The sequence below is a fragment of the Halichoeres trimaculatus genome, unplaced genomic scaffold, assembly GCF_033239565.1.
Source record: "Halichoeres trimaculatus isolate MK-OKI-2021-1 unplaced genomic scaffold, fHalTri1.1 fHalTri1_scaffold_9, whole genome shotgun sequence".
NCBI lineage: Eukaryota > Metazoa > Chordata > Actinopteri > Labriformes > Labridae > Halichoeres > Halichoeres trimaculatus.
In genome coordinates this window covers 26,967,223-26,995,158 of record NW_027437188.1, presented here as the reverse complement: position 1 = coordinate 26,995,158, position 27,936 = coordinate 26,967,223, and the positions used below count along the sequence as shown (strand labels likewise).

General features: G+C 39.3%; 1 protein-coding gene across 2 annotated transcripts in view; it reads left to right on the top strand.

The window, feature by feature from the left end:
• pitpnm3 (PITPNM family member 3) overlaps positions 1 to 27,936 on the top strand; it is a 120,721-nt gene that overhangs the window by 2,169 nt on the left and 90,616 nt on the right. For both annotated transcript variants that reach the window (XM_074679372.1, XM_074679373.1), the window contains exon 2: positions 22,339 to 22,434. In XM_074679372.1, coding sequence (XP_074535473.1) covers positions 22,339 to 22,434 — 96 coding nt within the window. The remainder of the gene's footprint in view (positions 1 to 22,338; positions 22,435 to 27,936) is intronic.

The window sequence follows — 27,936 nt, the reverse complement described above, 5'->3', positions numbered from 1 at the left end:
CTTTTCTGCTTTTGGCCCTTCATCCTGATCTGATGTTTTTAAATATCAAAAATCTTCTGAAACAGAGTCAGGATTTAATTCTTGGATTTGGACTACCAGGAATAGGTAGTGTTTTTCTGTGACAAAGACTGTATTTCCCATGAGCACTGTCATCCATTGTTGCAAGGACGTGACTCCTGCCAAAGCATGTGTTTGTTTTGGAAGTCAATGAATGGAAAATAGATCTTTCTAACACTACTTTTATTTGTTTCTATTGTTCAAAATGTGACAACAGGTGGGCTGTAAAGCACGTGATTACAAATAACTTAATCCATGATTTAGCCTTAAGTCTGTGCTCTATCACTCGCCTGTTCAGCTTTATATGTTTTATACGCTCTGCTGTAGGATGCTGATGCAACTGGTGTACATACATTACAGGGTTTACAGCATGCAATGAGCTGCACCAGTGACATTAGACTAACCTCAGAGCTCCACATGTGAGTTATAAAACTAACTTCTCTCGCATTATGTTTATAGTCTTCTTGTATGTGTGCTCATGTGTGTGGCCTGAAATGTAATGGTGGGGGTATAAATCTGCATTATGTACATTAGGGATGGGTATTAATAAGATTTTAGTGCTACCAATGCCAGTGTCATCTAAGCTCATCAATCTGAGTCTTTATTGATTCCCTTACTGATTCCTCCTGGGAATTTTCTGTTTTCAAAAATAGGCTATACAGTTTTTATGTTAACATTTTTTTGGGTTTCTAGAGAAATATGACGTGATGCTCTTGCTGTTTAATGCTGTGTGTTGACAAATGCTCTAAAATGTTGTTGGTAGTGCCACTCTTGCATAAAATCGCTCTTTGCATTGTTAGTATCCTTTTTGATAAAGTGAAGCCAAGCTCTGAGGCACTATGATCTCTTTGCCATTGTCTTGGAAATTCTGCTGCTGACTGACAAGCGAGATTAAGGTGTGGCACGTTGCGTGACATGAGGTTCTGCTCCGGCTGCTCTAGCCACTTCGGCTGCTCCAAGGGAGTCGTTCAGCGTAAAGGCTAATGATGTAGATGGATCGAACCATTTCTAATCCATTCTGAACAGAAACCAGTCATCAACACCCATCCCAACTCTACAGTGGAGAAAAGCGGTCACAAGGGATGAAAGCAACCACCCGCTTTTTCATCTTTTGACCTTTTCACTCTCTTAAGAATGTTGAAGCTTCATTTACAGGGTCAGTTTTTGTCCCCTTATTGACTTCCTTTGCATGTTTAGTGTTAGATTTCTTTTCCAAGAATGCAGCACCTCGCAAAACTATGGTATTGTAAGTGGCTGTTGAACTGTTTCTACTTTCTAGTTTCAAATATGTCCACCCTGCTGACATTATAGAGTTGCTGATTCTTTTTCAGCAAACTAGAAACAGCAGACGAGGATACTTGAATTGAGGGGTCTCTGGCATATTCAGAATCTGTATATTAGAGCATTTCAACCTTCCTTCGATGTCAACGCATTTTTCTTTCAACCTGGTGACTTATGTCTCAGGCTTGCCAATTTTGATTTGCAGGGAAGTCATGTCATCCAAACATGATGATAGGTTGTGTTGTACCTCTGATTTCACTGCCTGTAGGTCATGTCTAACTGCTTGGGACTACTCAACCAGTACGGTATCAACACCGATTGAGGTAGCATGACTGTGTCTTTTTTTTTCAACCAGTGAAGTACTTCAGCTTTCACGTCTGCCATGTCTGCTTGGACATCAGGTTAGGGAGGATCCTGTCCACCAGCATCATATGAAGTACTTGAGGTTGCAGCTCTAGGCTTGGTGGAAGTTTCTGCGGTGAATTTATATTTCATAACTTGTTGGCTGTGCAGCAAATACAGAGCAGTAATTCAACTGAACTACAAAAAAAGAGACTTAAAACAGTAAAACGCATCTTTTTGTGGATGTTGAGTGCCTATTTATAATTTTTAAATTTAAGTTTCAGCAAAGCTTGACAAAACACAGCCTGTTTCATTGTCTGCATGCTAGCGCCCCAAGGTTGCTAATTTTAACGCATCACTTTGATTGGTTTATGTGTTTGTTTAATGTTTTTGCCCTTTGAACCATCTGTTTCTGAAGAGTTACAGAAGGATAATGTAAAGTGGTTATTGTTGTTGTAATCTGCTTGGCTGTGTGTGTGTTCATGCAGAAATTTCAGGCCATGACTGGAGGCCCACTTCTGTGTTCTGGTCATTATTTTCTCATCAAATATATACAATCAGACAAATCCAGGGTGCTCCATTCCAGCCTTGTTTTAAGCAGTAAATCTCAGAAGACAAATTAGATTCTCAGAATGAATGAAAAAATTATATTTTATCTCCACAGCTGCTCCTTGATGCCTCTTTCATTTAATCTTAATTATATTGCATTGAGCCTCACAGTACCAGCCTCTCAATGATGGAGACTCTGCGGCGAGGCCTTACATTATTTCAGCTGAGCTCCATAAAATCATGTTAACCCTGGGATGCTCCAGCAGGCTGCTGGCAGACTGATGGAAGTTGCATTACTGTAAGTGCGAGGTTCCAGTCATATCTCCAGTGTGCAGTGGTTCTGTTTTCATGAAATGTTGCTTGACCTTGGTTCACACAGGGCAGCTTTTGAACTAGGACAGATTCTCTTCAAAGACCAGCTAATGTGGCCTAGATTGGCTTTTTGATTTCAGAACTCTCACTTATGAATGCAGATTTTATCTCTGTCGTTTTCATTTAAGAGATAGCTGCAGGGGCTTCTATACTTCTCAGTTCTAATTAAAACTTTCCCCTGGAGTCAAATCTGCAGTGTTATCTTAAGACAGTCACTGTGAAATAAATATCAAGAATAATATATGCATGCTGGGCGTTTTATTTCTAAACTATTATAACCTTCATTTATGGGATGCTGCATCGCATCCCTGCAGCTCCTGCAGGAGCATGGCCTCGTGCCCAGATTCATCGACTGTCAATTAAAAGAGAAAAGGAGCCCCAGGTTTAATCATCTCCGTATTGAAAGATAATTTGAGTGAGGTAATAAGGATTTAGGAGTTATAGAGGCTGTGCTGAGCAAAGCTTCATTTCTGGATTAAAGCAGGTGTGACTCAAACTCAAAAGGGTATTCATGAATCTCTTATTGTGATTTTCTCAACAGTGCTGTGTGGCACCAAGGATAGCATCCCTGGTTTTATGTGGGTTGCCATCGTTAAGTTCAATATTTATGAATTTCAGTGAAATATCTTGACAAATGTTGGATGGACTGGCATGAAACTTGGTGTCCCAATTTGTTTCTTCCTCTCTCTGAATTGTAGTGATGAAATTTTACTGTGATGAATAATTTTGTGCTCATTTACGGTGGCTAGCAGGTGTAAGGCAGTTTGTATAAGCCACAACACGAATGCTGACACCACAACACAATGGAAGTGGACGGTTATCCCACTGAACACAGAAAAATTGAGAAAGTAAGTAAAGTGAAGTTAAAAAAAACAACAACAATATTAAACGTACTTTCACAACTTTTCTTTGTTCTTTGGGTTAGAAACGGCTAAAGTTGACCTCTTTTATCTTTCGTTGTGCTGTGGCATTTGCTTTTGTGCTCCATTTTCATTTGTGTTGGCTTTTGCAAATCATCTGACACCTACAGGCTAGCTTACTCAATTCCACCAAAACTAGAAACTTACTTGTAGCACCACATTATGACCACATGCCTCATATTTTATTGGCCACACTGTCATCAGGTTGGGATAAAAACAGCCCAACTCTAAAGACTCATTTACCCCACTGTACCTCTGATGGTGTGCTGTGGTATCTGGCACCAAGACGTTAGCAGCAGATCCTTAAGGTCCCAGAAATGACAAGGTTTTGCCTCAGTGGACTGTGCTTGTTTGTCCAGCATGTCACACAAATGCCGGATAGAATTGAGATCTGGGGAATTGGGAGACCAAGTCTCAATGCTCAATTGCCCATTGCTGTGGACAGGGGTCAACATGGACACTCTAACTGGTCTGTAGCTACACAGCCCTTCTTTCCATCAGTCAGCTCTAACTTTTGTTGCAGTTTGAGCTCCTGTAGCTCCTCTGTTGGATCAGACCACATGGGGCAGCCTTTACTCCCCAAGTGCATCAGTGAGGCTAGGTTTTCTGTGACCCTCTCGTTAGCACACCACTTTTTCTTCCTTAGACCACTTTTACTGGGTACTGACCACTGCAGACCTTGACCACTGCACAAAAGCTGTCGTTTAGAGTTACTGAGACCCAGACCATCACAATTTGGTACTTGTCAAAGCCACCCACATTCTTTTTTTGGCTTCCAACACCTCAACTTTGGAAAGGAAGTGTTCAGTTACACATAATAATCAGTGACTTTACCCTCCCTCACACAGTATTGGTCATGATGTTATGGCTAAATGTAAAAACACATGTTGTAATTGGGCTTGGGCAGTTCAACCAAAATGAAATGTGGCAGCTAACTGTTCGCCAAAGATTGGAATCGATAACCTTGCTGATGTAAGGAAAGAGAAATCCATTTAATGACTCTATGAAGTAGTACATCTGCTGGTTAAATATGAAATATTTTTATATTATTTTGCAATAGTGATGCAAACGCCACAACACAATGGAAGTACAGCAACAACGGAAGTTAAAGAGGACAGTTTTCCCAACGGACACAGAAAAGTTGTGAAATTAAGTAAATGATCATCCTTTTTTTTAACTTGAGCTGTTATAAATATAGCTTCATAGGGGTGTCGCCTTATGATATCCTCCAAAGTACTTATATTTCTTTATTTACCAGTAATACTAGGGTGACCATATTTTGATTTCCAAAAACGAGGACAACGGCACTGGCCTCGAGGCACAAATTCAGACAGGCTTCTTATATTCTTAATATTTTCACTGCCCCGTGGTTACTCCCGTCTGTGGAAACACCACAGTACTGGATTTTTTTGAGTGCTTCATGAGTGACTTCAACAGAATGGGGGGCTATTACACCTAGAGATACCGAAGTACCGAATCAGGTACTTCTAAAGGTACCGACCGAATTCTGTCAAAAGTACAGAGTACCGATTCATGTAAAATCAAAAGGTACCACGTTTGGGTACCTGAACACATCCTTGTGACTGTGAGGAAGTGAAAGAATAGTCGATTTTCCATGATGGACATGAACACAGCATTGCAAGGGTATATACTGAAGGATATATATGTTAAATTGAAATATATATATATATATAATATTGTTAAAGAAATTGATATTTTTTACCACATAACTACAAAAAAGTACCGTAAATTTGTACCGATGAGCACTGGTACCGATTGCCAGGTACCGGGCATTGGTGCCAGCACTCCTAAACTTTTTAGCAACGTCAGAGTCAGGAAATGTCTTTTTTTAGCAAGGCACTGGTACAATCCATGGACCTGTAGCTGTTGTGGTGCCAAACATGCCCTGTCATGTCATGTTTTTCGGTGTCCATGTGAGCTTTGAGATCTCCAGCACCTTTGTTGGACACTGAGACATATGTGCCAGCTTTGCACACGGTTCACTCCGCCTCCCACTTGTCCCGATCGGGACGGTATGTCGGAAATTTTTTTTTGCAGTTCATCTGTGAAGCTGCACTTACGCTTAGGCATCTTCCGTGCAATACAGCTCCGCTGTCTAAACAGCCCCGTCTTCTCCGCTCTCCGTCTATGTCTCTCTCTCTCGCCTTCTCTCTGATCTTCTCACTCTCTATGCGTGTGTGTGCACGCGCAGAGCAGACCTGCCCACAAGGCAGCCTCTCGGTAAGTGATGCGCATGATGGTATTGTTTGCAAGCGGCTGTCAATTTACGGACGCGCGTAATGGTCCTATGAAAATCGGTGAACACCGGACATTTTCGTGAATTTATTAAACCCGCCCGGACACCCCGGACAGGACGTAAAAAGTGGACACGTCTGGGCAAAAGAGGACGCTTGGTCACCCTAGTAATACATCATCTTATAGTAATATATCATCTTATTAGCTTTACGAATCAGTCATGTCATAGCGTTAGCATTAGAACTATATTTATCATAGCTAAAGGTGAAAAAGAAAACAATCATTTACTTACTTATACAACTTTCTGTGTCCATAAGGATAACTCTCTGTTGTGATTATCCAACACTTCGTTGTGTTGTGGCTTTTGCATTTGTGTTGTGGTGTTTGCACTTGTGTTGTTGCTTTTGCAAATTGGCTGACACCTACAGGCCACCGTACCTCAGAGCCCAGCAATGCCTGATTACACCTCATAGAGCTGCTGAGCTGAGTAGCTGTCAAATTGTGCTCTGCCTGAATAAACATTCAACAAGACCAACTGGCTACCAGCCAGTTCTCAAAATGTGTTTTGATTTAATTCATCTCTCTATTCAGAAAAACAGATGCACCTCCAGCTGTGCTGCTTCTTATTCAGAGAATGTCACACCTGTGAGCATTTCACCTTTTTAACGGCCACTGAGGAGCTTCATGAAGACTCCTGTAAACCGTCCAGCGTGGACATTTTACCCAGAATCTGTTGAGTTTCAGATTATTTTTCTTATTTTTACCCCCTCTGCATGAGCTGTGGCTTGAAGATTTGGTTCTGAGCTGCCAAAATCTCTTCATAACGTCGCCTTATTAATCACGCTCAGTCATCTTCATCATCATCCCCTCCCAGAGGCTAACAGACCCCCACCGATAGACTACAGAGCCAAGCCTAGAGCTCAGTGTGCGGTATTACAAATCAGAGTGTTTTGCATTCATCATATTTGATGAAAGTGAATCCATGTGATGTGTTTTTCCTCATTATTTGCTGTCCAATTGGTGGCCTACCTGCTGTTTTGCTGAGATCCAGCGTCAGGCTAAAAATAGAGCTGAAGGATGCTGATAAAAAGTCTCTCCTTGTTTCTCTCTGCTTCCTTCGCTCTGCTGGAAAGGTGAAGAGTATGAAAAAAGCACACAGTGTTTTATGTTCCAGATATATTTTGATGCTTTCAGTGATTCTGAACAGCCATCTTATACCTCACTTTCGTATTACTGCTGAATCTTGTGTGCAGTGTCTTCCTTGCAGGCAGCGTGCTCAACAAGCAGCTCCACAGTGTTCTCTGAAATCTACAGAGGCGTGTGTTAATGCATTCAGCCTGTGACCTCAGTTATTCTATTTGATCATACAAAACAATGTTAATTTGAATTTAATAGCTGTTTGTCATGGGTAAGCACACTGGGCTCATGTCAGAGGGAGCAGCAAAACACAAAGCACACAGCAGCTGGCCCACTGCTATTTGAGGCTCACCTGGAGTTGGGCACCAGTCCACTTGTTGTTTGTCACAGCCAAATGTCTTGACGTCACACTGGTGTCAGGCAGAAACGTTTTTTTTTTTTCAGCTTTCTTTTCAGATTTCTGCCAGTGATGAAGCTCTTAGATTAAAGATCTACTGGCGTGACTTGCCAGAATGACGCAAGTGTCTCAAAAAGGTTGATGCAGTTATTGCTTTCTCCTAATTATTGAGTGGAAACACATTTACAATGGTGCAGGTCGCTCAGTGAAGTGGAGGTGAAATAATTTAAAGCTCAACAGGTATGAAACAGCAGGAGTTTGGCCATCCCTTTCAAATTTGATTTTCAAGGAATTATTCCAAAAGATTATCCACTGATTAAACTGTTCTAATGAATACATAAAGGTTTGGTTGAAGATTGTCTAATAAGACAAGCAATTTTAAAGATGTACTCTGGGATTTTTTGACCGAATCGATGATGATTTTCTTCAGTTTTTAGCTCTTCTAACTCTTCTGTTGGATCATTGCTCATGATAGTATCAGTGGTTCCTCAGTTTATTCTCCTTGGACCACTTTTGGAAGGTCTTGGCTGCTTTAGATCAATCACAACCTGGAAGAACTTTAGTTCTGTTGCTTATATCTTAATCTCAACCCTTTTTTTGGCTATAAGGACAAAATCACCTTCTGGAACATACCTGAGTCACTGACAGGTTCCATAAAGAAAAGGGAGTAACACAATAATCACCATTAATCACTTTACTTGTCAGGGTCATAATTGTTGTATTTACAGCTTTAGGGCAAAAAAACAAATACGTTTTTCCACCACAGGATTGCCTCCAGGAGTCACTTTAGCTGATTTTTCTGTAAAAGTTTAACACCCTAGCATATTTCCTGTTTTTGAGGTTATGAACCATACTAGTAGCTGTTATAACCCCACACAACATTTTCTGGGCAGGACCCAAAACAAGTTAACAAGGAGCTAGAAATATGGTATATTTTGGACCTGTAAGCTCGGGACGATAATCAATAAATCAATTAATCGTTTAATAAATCAAATAAAATCAATAATTTTGCTTGCCTCAATATATTGCTATGTGCATGTGCATTTGTTTTTATAGTTTGGGATGAAGCTGATGAGGCTGATGAAGCCTCATGGATGAGAGGAGAAACGTCTTCACAAACTCTGAACAGTCCAGTTACCTCAGTTTGGAGTGTTCAGGATAAAGTTTATTGCAGTTGAAAGGGTATATTGCATTATTATGGTATTTTTATATTCCTGGTTAATTTGGTCTCAAAATAATATTGTCAAAAATATCATTTATCGTCAATAATTGTGGGACAATATATCATCCAGCCAAAATTTGTTATCGGCCCAGGCCTAGATTAATGAGTGGTGGAGACCAAAACGGAGCAAAAATAGGAAGACTTTTCTTTTTCTCTTTGGGGTTGGGAAGTTTTTCTTGGCCACCTTTGTAGCCATGGTAAACCAGCATTATATTTTTTTTGTCCATCACCAGCAAGAAGTAAACAAGCGTCTAGAAATATGATGTATTTTGGAGCTTTTTGCTAAATTGGTGATGTTGACCAAAATAGGCACTAATAGGAAAGGACTTCCTCTTATCAGGCAAATGCAAACCCAACTATAAGCTAATACAAATGGTACTTTTTATATGATATTGTTTTTCATAGCTTGTTACAGCTGCCCTCAAGTGGTTTATAAATCAGCTGAGGTTGAAAGGCAACCAAAGCTGAGCATAGTTTTCTAAGAATTCACCCAGTTCCTCTTCTTAAATGTGTCATTAAAGTCAGCTGAGGACTTGTTAAAGGAATCGAAGGTGGTCAACCATTGCAACTTATGTCTAAGTTATTGTATTGTTTGTATGGCGGTGTAGTATAGGAGTGAGGTATTCTTAAAAAATGTAGAATATACTTAAAGTGACCTTGTTCCTTCACTTTTTGAAATTCACTACAAATGCTCTGATTATGAGAACAGTTCATTATTTTGGTAGCTGCCCGAGCCGATATGCAAAATTCTACTTGCCTGCCTCCTCACTCAGTGCATACCCAATTAATAAGCCTAACAGCATGCAGTTAATAATGTAACCCCTTCACATGTTCTCACCTTCCTCAGGCTGCTCACACTGTGCTACATGTGCTCATTGTTGCATAGACAGAAGGGGAGAGGTAGCGGTAATGATAATCATCACCCAGTTGTAGCCCTGCACTCCATTAAGAGTCGATGCGGGCGCTGATCTGCATAGCTGCAGTGCAGATAAACAGCATCCAGGAGGATAATGTCTGGACGGAGAGTCTGTGACTGATCCAACATTTTTGAGGAGAAATCAATCCCCAGTGTGTCTCTCTGGCTGCAGAGATTGATTTTAAACCTTGTGCTGAAATGAGGTTTAATTAAATTAGAGGACAGGCTATTAATAGCTGTGTCCAGCCTGTGTGAGGACCAGTCAGACTCTTTTATTGTTTACCTTTTATAGACCCTTGGGTGCTCACTGGGGCAGGACATAAACAGACTCATCAGACAGAATCACTCGTTTTCTTTCCCTCTGTGGGTTTCTGTCTGAAGTGTTGGGTTTATGTGATTTTCATCTGTACTGAGGGCATGTTGTGTGTTAAAATGAAGGTGACAGGCACTTCTCATTTCCTCCTCTTCCTCCACATACTGTGGAAAAACGTTATTGGATTTCCTCTTGACATGTTGGATATCACTCTCAGATGTTGTGACTCTGAAGAGGTTTGTATCATTGCAGAGTTCTCCTGCCCTGCCTCTTCGATGTGTCACCATCTTTGTGGCCCGGGGATTCTTTCGGGTGCTGTTAGTTGCTCGGAGTTCAGCGTGTCATAAATGCAGATAATTACAAAACGAGGACACCGGCACCCGGGTAGCTTACAGACCATCTGGTTTAGAGAGTGCGAGGGCAAAGAGAGATAAAAGTCTGGTGGGGAGAAATTCCTTGAGGGCTGAAGCTGCTGATCAAAGAGAGATCAGCTCTCTGATGAGGAGGGATTCTTCTTATGGGACCAGCCAGTCCTGAGGACTTGCTCATTATCTGCCGGACTAAAGAGCTTTAAGAGTACCTTCTTCAAGATTTTATTTGAATTAAACATCAAAAGTAAAACCACTTTCATCTGGCAAACCTAAAATGAAATTTATTTTAACCTTGTTGTTGGAGACCTGGCTCTATTATAGTAGCAAGCTGTTTTTTTAATGAGAGTTTTGCTAACATTCGCACAGGCTGTTGTGATCCCTGCTGTTTGGTGAAAGGAGGTCATGAATTTCGATCTAAACAGGCAGCCTGTTTCTTATTTTGGAATTAAGATAAAAACATATTTATTAGTACCACAGATCTTAAGTCTTGTTGTATGCAAGTTGTATTGTACAATGTTTTAAATGAAGAATGTCTTTTTGATGTGTACTCCCATACATACCACAATAGAGTAGAGATAGATGTTTTCTTCAGGGCTATGGCTTGTTAGCAAACCAGCTAAACACTGCCCTGAAAAGGGGCTAGCTTAAGTCTTCTAGCGAGTAGCTGAAAGATCCCTAAGTCCTTGCAGAATATTACATTTGGGACTTAAACTCCAAATTGTTGACACATTATCATTAAATGTAAGAGGGTTTCAGATCCTGGTCTTTTATAAGGTTTTAAAAGGTTTTTCTAATGTCGGTTGTAAATTCGGGGCACCGGGCTGCAGATTAATTGCAAAAATCACATGCCTCACTAAAAGTAGTTTACGACAGTGTGAGGAGACCCCAGGCCAGAAGGTGGCGAAGGAGTGCAATTAAAACAGATCCTTCTCATTGCATCTTTGAAATGAAAGTGCTAAAATTTTAGTCCACATACTTCATGGGGTTAATGTTGTATGTTCTTTGATTAACTGTGTGTTGACTGAAGTGGGCGTCATGAAACAAGTTAATGTCCAACACAAGATTAAAATGTATCAATACATGTTTAAAATTGTTGTCTCTAACTATATGAAAAAAAAAGAATATTTAAGAAAAGTTGAAAACATTTTTTTCTCATGCTCTAAGAAGAATAAAGACTTGAGGAAATAATCATGACACAGTCTTTCACAATTCATTTATCAGAGGGTTTAACTTCTGATTGACATTTCCTGCAAAACAACCTGCATGAGATTTTGGCTGTTTTGCACTTCCTGTTGGCAACATATTTCATTTTGTTACAAAAGACAATTAACAAAAATATTAACCATTTATGTTTCCTTCTTTCTTTTATAATTTTAGGTCTTTTTGTGTCTTTTGTTGACAGAGAAGAGGGTGAATAGAGTTGACAAATGGGGGGAGTGAGCGAGGTGCAGCAAGGGTCTCTAAAAAGATGAACCTAACGATTTAAAGACTGAAAAAACACAAAGTTCAATAAATGAGCAATTCAACTTTTTCATCTATCTATTTCATTTGATAGTTAAAATTCTTAGACATATTGAAATGGAATCGAAAATAAGTACGGTATATTAGGGGTTGTGCTAGTCTCAGGTTGAAAATTTGTTCTGTGATGACTGTGAATTGATCTAGATCTGGAGAATAAATCACAGTGTTTGTGTGACCCAATGACCCTTGAAGCTCCCACTGGCAACTAAATCTGTCTATACTTCATTATGAAACATCACGAGATGTAGGGAAAAAAGACATTAAGTTTTTACATAAAGCAGGCCTTCTGCCCTGACTTCACTTAGCACTTCAAACAGTCATTCTTGACGCTTATTTCCCCTCCAGAGGATTTATTACCCATACAGTTTCAGGAGCTACACCTTTTCACCCCATTTATGCCACTTTGAAATGCGGGCATAATTTAAGAGGAGATGCTTATGCATATATCCTCTGAGATTTCTGCTAATGATCTCTCTCAATAGAAGCCGAAAGCGAGAGGAATTTAGCTGCAATTAAAACCAGCTGCAAGATGAAGCCAATATGATGAGACCTGGAGCAAGATAACCAGCAGCAGACACAATGTTATACAGTTTAAAACCTTTGAACTGTGTGATTGTTAGAGTATCCTCTCTTTGCCAACTGAGGCTAGAGGTGATGAAACTCAATTTGTGGATGTAAATATAGGATTTATCCTGAAAATCTCTCCCTAGTGATCTTTTATTTAACTTACTCTATATTTACCTGCAGTTTCTCTCCATAAATTCATTCTTTAATATCTCCTACCTTTAAGACGGATATATTTTCAGCGTTGGATGCACTTTTGGGGTCCAAGCTTTGATGTTACTTTTGTGACTTTTGGCAGACTTTTTGAGATATGCATGTGTTAAATGGAAGAGCAAAAGATGAATGAGTTTAATTATGAATCTTTCAGGGCCTGCACTCAAGCTATTTCTTCTCTCCAACCTAAGTACACAACCTCTTCAGCCGCTGCCTTAAAATTGAATTTTTTCCATTTGTACTCCAGCCCCGCGAGTTAGCATGTCTCATATTGAATTTCCTGCAAATCACATGTAGTCAGCCTGAAAATACACTGAGAATCAATGGAACACCATGGGGATTAATAAATTACAGGGTGTGTTACAGTGGAAATACTTGAGAGTTTGAGAGATTTTCTTCAGCTGTGAATGCCCGATGACGCATGAGTCATTCAGGATGAGAGTTGTGTATGCTTACTTATTTTTTCTGTGGTTCATGGAGCATCACATCATCATCACAGAGAACACAGAAATATTGATTTTAGTCCTCACGCACTTACTGCTCTCATCTTTGGATAAAGATTCCAAGACTTTAAACCCATTTTTTTCTGTAACTATCTTCATTTGTAAAAATAAACACAGCCTCAATTTCTTAAAATTTTTAAAATTCAAAGGTTTAGTTTTCACTTCCTTTCCCCTATTTTATAAAACTAACCAAAAACATCTAGTCATCAAGTCATTCTCACCACCAGAAAGTACCCCTAAAACCAAAATCCCTTCGTCATGTGAGGGAAAGATGCAGCTCAATAGGTTTCTTTTGTGCCAAAAGCTTAGGTGACTCTGTGCTGCTGGAGTCACTTCCCTTCTCTGTAAGCTGCTTTGAGCACAATACAAGAGCAGAGCAGTTAACTCGCTGTTTCTGTGGCTAAGAAGCTGGAATGAACAGAGATGAAACTTTCCTTGGCTTATTAAGACATTGTGTGGTTTTTAGGTCTGTGTCTGCAAAGAAGCTGGTTTGAAGGTTTTTGGATGCATAGTTAGTTACAGGCTTATTCAATTCTAAACATGTAGCCCCAAACAAGTACATTTTACCCAGGAAAGTTCTTCTTGTTTTCCTGATAATAATCCTCTTTTATCTTGAGATAACGCTAGTTTCCTCATTATAATGGATTTAATGATCTGTTTTTGTCAAGATAACAGAGCTTGTTTTCTGAATGATAACTGTGCATCCGTGGGATCTAGAAAACTAAACAAAAGGCCGGTCACCGTGATAGAGCGGACAATGACATGCCATGCCACCCATACTAATGAGTGAGATGAAGCTTGTGTTAGGTCAGTGCTTTTGCAACCTGAGGTCCAGAGGTGTGATCACCCGTCATGTCAAGATCTTGAGAAAACTGGAATGAACTTGTTATCACTTGGGCTTTTAAGCATTTGGTTGACTGAGTGTGCACGTCCCCTGTTAGCGCCCGAGCTTCTTAGCTTGTTACATGTCTTGCCCTGGACCGTTAGCAAATTGCTGATGATTACATGATTGGTTTTGACACTGATTTGAGTAACTTAATGTCAGATTAAAAACATTTAGCATAAAATCATGAGTCACTGCAGATTACTGACTGAAATAAATGTGCTAGCATAAAAAATGTGAACAGCATGTAGCTCATAGGAGGCCAGCTTAGTATTTGTACAATGCTATCTAAGCAAACAGTGAGAGGAGTTCTGTGAATCTGCGCTCGGTTTACTCATCCTCATGGACTGGAAGTGTCTCACAAACTGAGATTCAATTAAAAACAAAAAAAGAAATCTGAACTTTGAAAACTGGAATTAAATATTGAATTTTTGCAACATGAAAAGTTTATTGTTCAAGTAAGTAAAGATATCATTTGAAAGCCAATAAATTCAGCTTAGAAATATTAGCAATTCAACTTTAAATAAGGTATTCAGATTGATTTTTTGATACACTTATGCACATTGAGCATTTCAAGTCCATTGAAATTTATCAAATTCAGTTTTTAGAGGCACAAATCCCAGCCCATAGTACGCTCACTTCAGAATAAAAACCCATAAAATGGTATTTGGCCATAGAAATTCAAACAGAAGGCAGCGGTCCATACCCACTCTCATGTAAAATATTTGAGTCAATAGTTGTCTGCGACAGAAAATGAAATCTCACATCACTTTTCTTTGCAGCTGTGTGTTTGTAGTTCAGCTGGAGATCAGTACCTGTATGCCAGGGACCGAAGAAGAGAGGGTTTCACCCATGATTGTAATAGAGCTGCTCAGGCAATGAACACTGTCAGCCGGCTGTTTCAAGCGTCTGGGCTTTCCATGTAACCTGGCTGGAAGTGGATAATGGAAAGAGAGAGATGAAAGAAGGAGGACATGAATCACAAGCAACCCTGTGTGGTCGTGCTCTGAAGTAAAGCCTTTCAGATACTTGCGCACAGAGCCCACTGAAGCCTCATTGTTAGTTACATATGCACTTTCAAAAGACAAGCTGTTTGGGTTTTGCTTGCGTTAATGTTGCAGGAAAAAGCAATTTGATCCAACTGGCTGATGAATCACCATTTCAGTTGTATTATGCAGGCTTTACAATCTCACAAGTTCTTGTAATGACTAAGTATGCTCCACAATACGTGTCGTGCAGTCACAGTTAAGAGGAATGATAAACACTTCAGCTGTTCCAAAGCACGAATAAAAAGCACCAATATGTTTTCTTTGGACTTATTGGACTTCAGACCTCACACCCCCTAGGCAGTCTTTGAATAGAGCAGTTTAAAAATGGTCACTGAAAGACTTTTTTCGGGTACTTCCCTTAAATCAAAGTCAAACACATGTTTAAAGCCTCTGTAAGGACTTTTAAGCTGAATAGAAAACACATTTGAAATGATACTGATGCTAAAAAGCAAAAGAGACCACTGAAAAGACAGATCATTTCTGTGTAGGGGCTGTGAATTCTGCAGCCAGTTAGATGTCAGACAAGGCTGTTAACAGCTACCTGCAAATAAAGCCTTTTTTGACCCTTTCCACTTGCTGAATGATTCCTTCGACATTTAGAATAATGCAAGGTGAGCTTTTTCTTCCTAAAACTTCCCTTTTACATGCACAGAACACCACCAGCATGAAATGAGAACTACCACGTTTGTCCACAGGGGGTGTCAGAATCATTAGAAGTCTAAAGTTCCCCACAGGAGTTTCCGCGACATTCAAAAAGTTGTAGCCAGTAATAATTACTGCTAGTTGAGTTTTTTTGTTCTTATGCTTTTGTTTTCTTACAGTAATAATGTAATGTTAGACTTAAGCGCAGGTAAGAATTCTGTCTTTTTGTCGCACTGTTCATGCTGTGAGGTCAGGACAGGGAGTGACAAGGGTCAGAAATGTCCAGCCTCTACAGTTAACTACACATGCAAACTCTGAGGAAGAGATGTGTCATGACTTTTGAAGCATTAAATATTCATTACCTTAGTAAAAATGAAGCTTTATTACAAAATATTTTTTGTTATAAAGGAACACAATGTTTCATTGTTTTACCTGCCTGGTTGTGATACCATTATTTAACCAAGTGACTATTGAATGTATCTAAAGCCGTGTTTCCACCAAGCAGTCTGGTTTGGTTCAGTACGGTTGGGCACGGTTTGGTGCAGTTAAGCCTGATCCCATTTGCGTTTCCACAACAAAACTGTGCCCTCTCGTGGTAGGCGGTGTGTAAGCAGGATGCCGAAAGCCACAGCTGTTAAACATTTGATTTGACCAATCAATGGTCTGCAGTGTTGTAGCTCCACCTTCTGAGAGCGGATCGGTTTAGTCTGGCACCCATACGAAAGGGTCCCAAAAAGTGGGATGGCTTGTCTCGGTTATTTGGGGATCTGTCTTGGGTTAAGTCAGTAGAAACGCCACAAAATACGCACCATACGGAGACGAACCAAACTGGTCTGCTTGGTGGAAACATGGCTTTAGGCTGAAATGCCCATCCCTGCTTTGAAGGCACTGGGTTTTGCCATCATTATCATGGCATACACACCTTATGCTCTAAAGACAGCAAGTTTAAGTATGCATAAAGCAAATTTAGACACAGGGCTTAACTTTAACTTGATTCTATCTATAATTGATGACTTTCACAGGTCTTGTACTTTAATTCATAATGACATACCTGTCACATTAATGATACCCCTGTCAGCCATGCCTCAAACATGTTTTGTGGTCTGTTGCTAAATGTAAACAGGCTGACACACTTACTCAGTATGTTGGACACCTGAACATGCTGAGTATCCACATGCTAGTTCAAAGGACTGCTTGCCTTGCAGACCTACAGCCTGCTTCTAAATCATGTGAGTCTTTCAGTCGTGTACATTGGCAATCAGTGTCCCTGCAATTATCATGCTTCAACATGAGTGACAAGCTACTTGTGATACTCAGCACTTCAGGTTGTCACACAGAGCTTTCCAGTTGTAAATGATGTGATTAAATATTAAAACACCATGTATATTGCTAAAGCGGTAAAACCTACAGCAGAATGCTTGGGCCTAGAATCCAATTACTCTATTGATTGCTAGTAGAGGAACATCTGGGAAAGAACCCTGAGTAGTATTTTTATTCTTCTCCAAACATCGTCAATCAACTTGCTATCTTGTAGTGATGGCTAATAGATTTTCCCTGTTGACAAATGTTTTTCTTGTCTGAGTTCCTGGCTCCCTGGTACAAACTTGGAATGCTTAGTTTCACACTTCAACTGCTTGTATGACAATGATCTGTAGCTCTTTCAAGCATATTTCGTACTGGAATGCCCTGCAGGGAGCTACTTCAATCATTTACATTACCCAGCTGGGAATGCATCTCTTGGGGATGTGGGCTCCAGTGAGGCTCCTGCAGTGTGAGTGACTGGTAAAATTGCCAGAGTCTTATAAGAAATTCAAAGAGGATGTGCTGTTCTAGAAATCACATTCCCAGAAATTGATATTTGTTGGAGGAGTGGATGCATTAATGAAAACATTAATTTGAGGTCCCTTGTGGGATGACCGAGTTTGAACTCATTGCACCCCTCAAATCACAAAATAATTGAGAGCTGTTTGGCACTTTTACCCTGAGAAGCAGCTGGCTTGGGGTGAATCAGGAGTGTTTTTATTTTTCAAAGTAGTCCCTTTCCTTTGCTCACACTGTGCACCCTGCAGCTCCGCTTCTCACTCAGTGTGTGCTTTCTGTGCCAACAGGAACTTTGAACACACAGGACCACCTCTACTGGTCCATGTGACTGCTTGGCTTCGAGAATCTCTCCAGTCCTCAGACAGTCAGGTTGAAAGCACAGATGTGAGTGACAGGTCTAATATTAGATGCTGAACACCAGGCAGAAATTTGCTACCGCAGAGACAAGTTTGTGTTAAGTGTTTACAGTTCTGTAAACATTGTGTGCTTTCAAACGTTAGCATGTCAGGGAAATTATTACTACCAGAAGCAACTGCAAACTATCACATTTAGCATGTGGTATAACCTAGTATGATGCTTTCGATCGATGGGTGGACCCCTGTGGATTTTATGATGTAAACTTTAGTCCATCTTGTTGCATACTTTATACAGAGTGAATATTTAGGATTTCATTTTTACAGGAGTTTGACACAAAACCCAGATTATGAATCAGATTCAGGGATAAAACTCTGATATGCATCTTAACTGAATCACCAGGTAGTCCCTTCATGAGGTATTTGCGTGCCTTCTGGAAAACAGATTGCTAGTGTTTCAGATTTATCCAGAGCTTCTGTCTCCATTTTGTTTAATTGAGGGAGGCATATTTCCATTTCAAAGAGAGAGTGTTTTCTGAAAATGGGAATTATGTTTATGTTTGTACAATAATTGCCTGTTTCCTGTCGAGCACAGTAATGTGTAATTTTTTCAATTGACTTCTGTGTGTGTATGTTGAGCTCCGCCACATGCAGATAATTCCTCACAAATTGGTACTAAGAGCAGGTATGTATAGACAGGAGGGATGATTCTTCATGTGTAGGAGAATAGCAGTGCTGTTTCTGGTTGGTATGACGCACAATCAATGCTCAGATAACTAATCCTCGCCTGAGCCTCCTCACTCGTCATCCAGTAAAGGCCAGGAGGACAAGGTGAAGGCTGTATAGTGCTTCACAGATCCTGAAGCCCCTGGAGAGCCATTTGTTGACAGAAAGAGTTGCTGTGAAGTCAAAGGTTGAATGGAGAGAGCTTTATATTGACTCAGGAAGCATGCTAACTGTACATGTTTTGTGATTTCCCTTGACAGGAAGGCTGGTGAGTAATTAATTGATTGTGAGGATAGGAGCGCTAACGGTAGTAGTATCAATATAACCTGTAAGAGATAAAATAATAAAATAAAAAAGAATTTATAACATAAAATCAACCTAATCAGTAGACAAGGCTTTATCATTTTGATGTTTTATTTATTTAACCTTTATTTATCCAGGTTGGTCCCATTGAGATTCAAAACCTCTTTTTCAAGAGAAACCAGGCCAAGACAGGCAGCAGCAAAAACACAAGATGGTTAACTAGCCAAGTCTTCACACAAAACTAGTCAGTTTAACTACAAGCTAGTTTGCTCGCTGATCAGCAAGTTCACCATTCAACTAACCCAAAAGCTAATTGACTTGTCTACAACATGGTTATCCAGCTAACCTCTATGCCATTTGTCAAGCTAACCAGTGCATGGGTTGTCCAGCTAACCCATGTGCTAGTTTGCCAGCTCAAGTTAGTTTTTCAGCAAACCGACAAGCTAGTTATCAAACTAATCAACAACCTGGTTATCCAGTTAACCATTATTTTAGTTTTAAGCTAGCTTACCCACAAGCTACCTAGTAAGCTTACCCACAAGCTTGTGTTCCAGGTATGTAGCAAGTTGGTCATTCAGCTAACCCACAAGCTAGTTATCCAGATAACCTATTGGTTGGTTTAAGCTAACTAACAAAATCGTTATCTACCTAAGTCCCATTCTTCAACCTTGTTTGCTAACTAGTAACCAAAGTTAGTCTTACACCTAACTCTTATGCTAGTTGTTAAGCTAACCACTGAATTGGTTACCAAGCCAATTCACAAGCTATATTGTTAGCTTACCAACATGCCAGTCAAACAAATTACCCATAAGCTAGTCATCTATTGCAACCAAAAAGCAGGTAATGTATTCGCGTCCTTTAGTACAGTAAGTGTCTACCAGTGACAGTGTTGTCAAAACTCCAAAGTGAAGTTCTATGGCCAGAAAATCTGCAATTGGGAAGGTTAATGCATTCCTTTAGATATCTTTGAAATTATTAACACCCTAAGAAAGAAACAAAGTGTTTTTTCTATTTCTAGTGCTTACAAATGATATTCAGAGCAGTTAGCCTAAGGTAATTTGTCTTATGTGAATTGCACCATAGCCCTAAAGGGATGAGGATATGCCTTAATTAAGGATTCTTTGTTCTTTAAGCAAGTCATTGGCTGTACAGATACTATATACAGACCTTTTTTCCCCTTTTGAATTAAGTGAACAAAAACATAGAGCTAGTGTCGTGGTAGTTAATTAGTAGCAGTGAAAAGGTTATACTAGCCTTTACAGCATTGTAAATTCATGACAGTACCAATGCACGGAAAAATAACATTTTGTGTTGAAGTACTCCCAGGTGTGACATGGTTGAGTAAAGACAACAACAGCCATGTTACACAAACCTTAAGGGATGAGTATCTCAGCAACAGCGTTTTAAGAGGAGCTCAGGGTTGAGTTGCAGCTGTGCAGTAAATGGTTGGATTGCAGTGATGGCTGAAAACTGCTCAACTCCTGAAGCAAGGAGTAAACAACCTGTGTTATAGTGCCAGCTGTGTCTTTGTTGCATTCATTCAGGTGTGACTGTATGACGTCTTAGATCACCTTGTGTCCATTTACTTCCTGGTGTGTGATGAAAATTTTGCCTTTCAGGGTGGCTTCAAAAATGTAATGGTGTAAGTTTCCTCCTGGTCTTTAGTCTTGTGTGATTGGTTTTAAGGTGAAGCATTGGAAGTGCTCCTGGCCATATTGCGTCTTTGCTGTAATGTCAGGGAGGATGTAATAGACAAGAGAAAATGACCCTTCAAAGTTTAACCCGAGGCCAGCAGAGAAACATGGTTCATTACAGCTGCAACACCATAAAAGGCTCATAAAAGTCACTTTCTCAAACAGGAGAAAACTGCTGTGAATTCAGAGAAACTTTAAATGACATGAATGTATTACACTGACTCTTGTTGTTTAAAGAGGGTATGTTAGACTTTCTCATATTTTAAACATTGAATATAAAATAATGCTGCATATAAACCCATACTAAACATGCACAGATTTTCAAGCTGCTACTCATTCATGTGTTGTAGAAATCCCTGAATCTGTCATCTGTCTGTAAACGGCTTAAAACTGTCTGTTCAAAATATAGCATGAGATCTTTGGCTCGTAACACATTGGAGGGGTGGGCCTCAAACACAAGGGTATGCCCTGCTCCATAAGGCCTCTAGAGGGCGGGCCAATCAGAGGGACAGGGTTCATAGAGCAGGAAGCCTCAAAGTTAAAATGAAAGCAGTTAGAAAAAACCTTTTGTTGTTTGAATAAGGGTTTTCTAAAACACCAGTGTAAGGAAAACAGGGATTTTTTAAAGCTGTTAATCAAGATAATCTACTGTTTTGTACCAGAAGGACAGTATAAAGCCTTAAAGTTGTATAACATTCCTGCTTTAAAGGAATAATCTAACATTATTAAAGACTTTTAAAATGTCCAAAGGGCCCTCTTTTCATTCACCAACAGTTATGTGCCCCAGTGTTGCTTTAGAGTGTGATTACTAAAGCCATGAGGAATGAGGGTTGGGAAACAAGTATAGGGAAAAGCATCGTCCAAAAGGGCTGATCAGTATGAAGTCATACATTACATAGCTGTTAAATCAGAAAGCAAAACAAATATATCGCTCAGTTTTCCAATTCAAATTTCAGTTGGATCTAGGGATGGGTAATGAATTAGGTCCTTTTATAGGTATCGACCGAATTCTGTCAAAAGTACCAGGTACCGATTCTTGTAAAATCAAAAGGTACCAAGTTTAGGTACCTTACTGCTTCCTTATGGCTGTGAGAGAGTGGGAAAGTAGGCGATTTTCCATACTGGACATGAACACAGCATTGCAAGTTTATTTATTGAGGAATTAACACCCGCATACTGACTTCTGGCAGCGGTCAGATTTTCAGACTTGCAGCGTGAAAGATATACAAAGTCAGAACTGTCAGTACGATGTTTTCATAGTAAATTTTGTATTAAAATACTGAGAACCATGGTTTTTCAGGTTTCTCTACTCATCTCCAGGGGAGCCAACAGAGAGGAGAAACAGAGATTGACTTAGGGTTGAGGTTTTACTCAAACCCCTTGCTTCACTGATTTACTCCAGTTTCCTGTGACATTTCTCTTTGGTGTAGTTCTACAGGTGAACATGCTCACTACTACAACACCCAACCTTTTTCATCGTGAAGGCAGCGGCTGCTTTCTTTAATGAGCACACTTCAATAGAACTGCACTTACAGACTACTTAAAGCTGTGAGCTTTTTTAAGCTACAGTGTCATTATTATATTGACTTAATTAATACTCATCTTGGCAGAGAAGGCTTTTTGTTTTGTCAGTTTCACCCGGCTGTGTCACATCCCTTCTCTGCTCTCTGTCTTTTATGAACTAATTTGCTGCTCTCGTTGTTTGCTGTGCTTTTATATCTGGGTACTTTAGAGTGAATACTGTCAACAAATGGAAAGTGCTTTAAATCCCCTTTCATCCTTGCTTTTGCATTAGAAGGTCATAAATCACACAACCTGGCTTTCTTGCTGACACTCTGTCTTGCTGTGACAGCTTGAAGGAAAGAAGATTTAAGTCCTTTTTTCTCTGAGACTCAAAGAGCTATAAACCGATTTTCTGTCTTTTCACTTTCAGGGTCCTTGCGGAAGCACAGCGCCACACACTGGTGTCTGCAGAACATTGCTCAGGAATCGGTCGACAGCTCAGATGAGGAGTTCTTTGACGCCAGAGGTAAGTATTTCATATTTTCCCTCAGTTTTATTCTATATTTTATTATGTAATACTTTTATCCTAGCCCTAAATAATCTCAACCTCTGCATTATGCTCCCTTGTTTTGAAAGTCTCTGGAGTTGATTTTGTCACTGCTTGGACAGACTTCCAGAAAGTTATAGTGAATGTCAGCATTGTTGGACTTGTTGAACTCCCCAAAATGTTGAGTGCTGGAGGAGGATTTGGGCAGGGAGGAATATCTGGAGTCAGCAGCTCTGAACAAAAAACCTGCATTGCGGATGCTACACGAAACACCGAAGGGAAAAATTGAAAATGGAAGCATGTTGGAGCGAATAAAAAAACATTTAGTAGTTTAATCCTCTTTCACTGTCTGACTAGTCTAATTTATTATTGGCATGAGTGTAATGGCAAGTATTCTAAAACAGTATTAACAGAACTATGCTTTTCTCTCTCAGCAGAGAAATGGCAAATCTTGCTCCATTTGTCTACTGGATGGTGTGAACTGTACACAGCAGTAATCATCAGAAAAGCTCTGTAGAGTTTGTTTTTTGTTTCAGAGATTCTTTCTTTTATTTTTGCCAGTATGACTCTTCAAAATCTAAGACTCTTTTGTTATCTGCGACTGAAAGAGATAGAAAAATATCGACTCAAAAGGTAAATTATAGCTATTTGTTCACTTGAATAAATCAGTTAGGGAAGCTGCTTTGAACCTTGCAGTTAAAATGCTCACCTGAGGCTACAGTCCAATGTGAAAGGAACTGAGCTTGGCTCTAAGCAAGCTGAAATCTGCAGTTTGTAGAGTGTCCACTTGAGTCTTGCTCTGGAAATACTTTTGTATTTTTTAACTCAGCAGTTTAGAAGATCTTAAGATGATAAGTTTACTCAATCAGAGTCATAGCTCACCTGACTGACAGGTGGGCACCTTACAGCTGTTAGTGTGGAGGCTCAAAGTCGCCCCCATCATGGTATGTAAGATTATCTTCACACATCTATTCCAGAAACAGACGGGCGATGTCACAGAGACTACTTTCATTTCTTATAAAATCTATTCTTCTCAGCTGTGGTCCCTTACTCCACTTTCTTTATAGTTTTCTGTCTCTAATCATGGACCAACCCTCTCAATAAAGGCACAAAAGTCAAAGAAAAAGGAAAAGACGAATTACTGTAATAGTTTATTGATTATAAAGAAACAATTGTCCATAAATAAATGAATAACGCAAAGGAAACACAGAGAAACCAAAGTCTCATGTGGCTGCTAAAAGTCCAAGTTATGGGTCATTAAGTTCCTCCAGAAGAGAGGACAATCACTGGACAATAAAAATGTGAACCAATTTCAACAAATTGCTTCAGTTGGATGAATCTAAATGACTCCAGTGTTTAAAAATTAAAGTTTCTATAATAGAGGTATTAGAGAAGCTAATTCTTTTGTTTGCTGTCAACTGGGGAAATGTGGGGTGGCTAAATGAATCTCAAGATGCAGAGGAGTTTTCACTGTGCTAAGCAGGAAGAGATGAGATGATGTTTATCTGTTGTGCAGAGGTGCTGGCTCTGGTTCTCACTCTGGATGGAGTTACACCTCTGCAACATGCGATGACTGAAGGAACCTTAGAGAATGGGTTTCAAACTGGTTGTGTAAAAATGAATTGTTTATACTCAATCAATAATTGATTGAAAAACACTGATTTAACCTGATTTCATCATCCACTGTAGATCTAAGACTCTTTTTAAATTCATTTAAGATCCCCAACTGACCAGAAATAGATACACTTGTTTCACAGCAAGCCTCTCTGTAGTCCTACGGGGAGTTCATCAGCGGATAAGTGGAATACTTATCCCACCAATTATCCACTTTAAGTACATTACCCCTGAGAGATGGAAGGTAGAGATACTTATCAATTATGTATAATTAAAATAACGTGCTCATATTTTGCTTTGAATCCATCAACAGCTAGTGGTGTGTTGAGGGGCTCTGGTGTCTAAAGACATATGATGAAAAATAGTCAGTGAATGACACATATAAGAGGATCTCTCTTCCGCATTCTCTGCTTTTCCATCCATTTTCCCATAATCTACTCCTCTCCTATAATGTCTACCACACTTCCTTCTCATTCCCTTACATTTTTTGACAGTGAAAGGCTCTGTTCCCAGCACACGCTCCAAGAAAGCATCAAATATTTATCCTTATCACAGCTGTCACAGAGCAGAGCAAAGCGTTGCACAGAATGCATTTTATGAAACCCATGTCAGGGAGCCTATCAATGCCAAGGAATCACCGAGGGACAAGATATCATGTTCGCGTGTTGTACTGGCACAGATGTTCCCCCTTTTCCTCACTCCGTCTGTAGCACGAGTCGACACTCCTGCGTGAAATTTGGTTACTGAGTGTGAATGGACAGAGAGCCGAAGGCATCTTTTGTCTTTTTGTTTATCAAAAACAGAAGCAAACAGAAGCAACAAAATGATCTGATTTTTAACACCTTTGGCAGTTTTTCATTTGATTTTGTTAAATAAATGAAAATAATGGTGTATGTTTGGGGAATAATGATTATTTGTTTTCTTGCTGAGAGGAAGATAAGGAGATGAAAGCACATTTCAAAGCTACAAATAGAGAGCAGATAAGCTTAGCTTAAAGGCTAAAAACAGATGGCACATTTTCTCTTACCCTTGTATTGATCCTAAAATTAAAGTCAAAGCTTATGAGGGCACAAAAATGCTAAATTATGCTAAATTTAGACTGTTTAAATTGTTTTTTTCTGACTCTCTAGTCATTTAATTTAGTTGAGGAATTTTGTTGCTTTGGAAGATCCCTAGCATCCCTGCAGTCACATACCCCTAAATGCTTCACCCTTGGAAGCAATTTGAGGTTTAGTTTCTTGCCTAAGGATATCTCACTGTGGGAGTACTTAAGCCAGAATCGCGCCGCCAACTCAGAGACTGTTTTCCAAAACTAAAATTCAGAGAACACAACTCCATCACATCGTAAATTGTTAATGATTTCACAGTTTGTCTTTTGCATGGAAACACTTCTGTTGCTGAGTGGCTTCCTTGGAACATCTAATAGTGTAATCCCCGCTACCTAGGGTCCTTGACAGTGTCTTTTTTTAAATTAAAAGAAGCCCAAGGCTGTGATGCTCACAGAAACACCTACAGATCACTTGATCAAATGTTTTATGGTCAGGAGAATAATGTTACAGCAGGTTACACTTTTTATTTCAAGGTTTAGAGAAGCTTGCAGTTGGACTTTGCTCCTTTCTTGAAAAGGCCAGATGAACCTTTAATCATAAGGACGTCTCATTTTTGTTAAAACAAATCTCCTCTTTTCCTCTCCTCTCTTTATTTCTTTCCATCTCTCCATGCATCTCTGGTGGGAGGGTCTAAGGCCCAAGTGAACAACACAAGTGATACTGGTTGAAACTTTGGAGCTTTGGAATCCACTCCATGTTTCCATGTGTTGTTAATGAGCTTGTCTAAAAGGCACAACTAATTTTTATGATGGAGCACAATGTATGAGAGGTGAATTTTCATATAACTCATTATTTTAGAGATATTAAACTTACATTGTTTGCATAATCAAGGGCAAGGCTGACGAATAATGGTCAAATTAAGCTTAGCTAAACTAAACTAAACTAAACTAAACTAAGTGAAGCTACACTCAACTGAACTAAAAAAATATCAAAACTAAGCAAAACTAAGCTAAGCAAAGCCAAACTAAGCTGAACTAAGCTAAAGTAAGCTAAACTCAAATAAGCTTTGCTTAAAGCAAAGCTGAGCTTAACTACTGTAAGTTAGGCTAAACTAAACTAAGCTAAGTGAAACTAATCAGAGCTAAACTAAGCTTAACTTAGCTAAACTTAAGATAAATAAGCTGTACTAAAGTAAACTTAGCTGAACTAAGCTAAACTGAAGTAAACTTAGCTGAACTAAGTTAAACTTAAGAAAACTTAGCTGATCTAAGCTTAACTTAAGCAAACTAAACTGAACTAACCTAAACTGAAGTAAACTTAGCTGAACTAAGCTGAACTTGAGTAAACTTAGCTGAACTAAGCTAAACTTAAGTTAACTAAACTGAACTAAGCTAAACTGAACTAAGCTAAACTTAAGTAAACTAAACTGAAGTAAACTTAGTTGAACTAAGCTAAACTTAAGTAAACTAAACTGAAGTAAACTTAGTTGAACTAAGCTAAACTGAAGTAAACTAAGAACTAATCTAAACTGAACTTAGCTAAACTGAACTTAGTTAAGCAAATCAAAACTGAGCCAAACTTAAGTAAGGCTGACTTTGCACAACTAATCCAAATTTAGTGAAACTAAGCAGAGCTAGGCTAAGCAAAACTATAGTAAGCATAGAAAAAAAACTAATCTGAACTAAGAAAAGCCAAAGTAAAGAAAGAAAAAATGAACTTGGCTAAACTAAACTGAGGAAAGCTAAGCTTAACTAAAGTAAGCTCATTTTAACTAAGGTTAACCAAATTTAACCTAATCTAAAGTAAGCTAAGATAAACTACGGGAAGCTAAGATAAAATAAGTTGAGCTAAGCTAAACTAAAGCAAGCTAAACTAACCCAAACTTAACTAAACCAAGCCAAGCTGATCAAAACTAAGTTTAGCTAAACTCAGCTAAATGAAACCAAACTGTTGTTTGCCAAGCTATAATAAGCCAATCAAAACTAGGCAAAACTAATCTTTATTAAGCTAAGCTAATTGGCAGCTTGATTCATGATGCACTAACACCCTGTAACCCTATGGGAGAAAATCACCTTTTTCACATGAGCAACCTTGGCCATGCTTTGTGAAGAGTTTATGAATGAATGAAATTCATGATTGAATAAACTCATTAAATGTGCTTCACTTGTTTTGATTTAGTAGTTGAGATGAAAGGGCAGCTTTCTCTTTGTACCCATTTCTTTTTATCTGAAGTTTCCTTTTTTTTCACCTCTAATTGGTGTACTGTTTCCTGCTTTTTTACTTTGCCGTGACTCTGGGGTCATACATTGTGGATAAATCTTTTTAAGTTGCATGAAAACACAATAAACCAAAAACTTCATCATAGAAGAGGCAACATTAAAAGATGAAAACATCAACTCTTGCTTAATTTTCTACCAAAATTTAAGGAAAGAAAAGAGAGAAGCAATCTCTTTGATGAGTGCTTTTATATTGTCTGAGCTCAGAGTGGATCTCAGCCCTGCAGAAAAAGGCAGCAGAGAACTTATTCCAAATATAAACACATGCTCAGTATGAGGGAAGCTTTTCAGCCCCTTAAAAGGGAAGAAGGAGGAGGTCATAAAAGGGTTGTTGTTTAAATTACAGCCCTCCACAGTGGCCTGCTAACTGCAAGACTGTGACTCTCAATCTCAGCTGCAAATAACCGCCCTGCTTTCATTTCTGCCTGCCACGCTGGATATAAGTTTTCTGTAGCCAAAAAAGTAATTTCAGCCTTTAACAGGGAAGCAGACAGAGGAAGTCAAAGAATTGATCGAAGGGTGACTGAGTGGGGGTTTGTCAT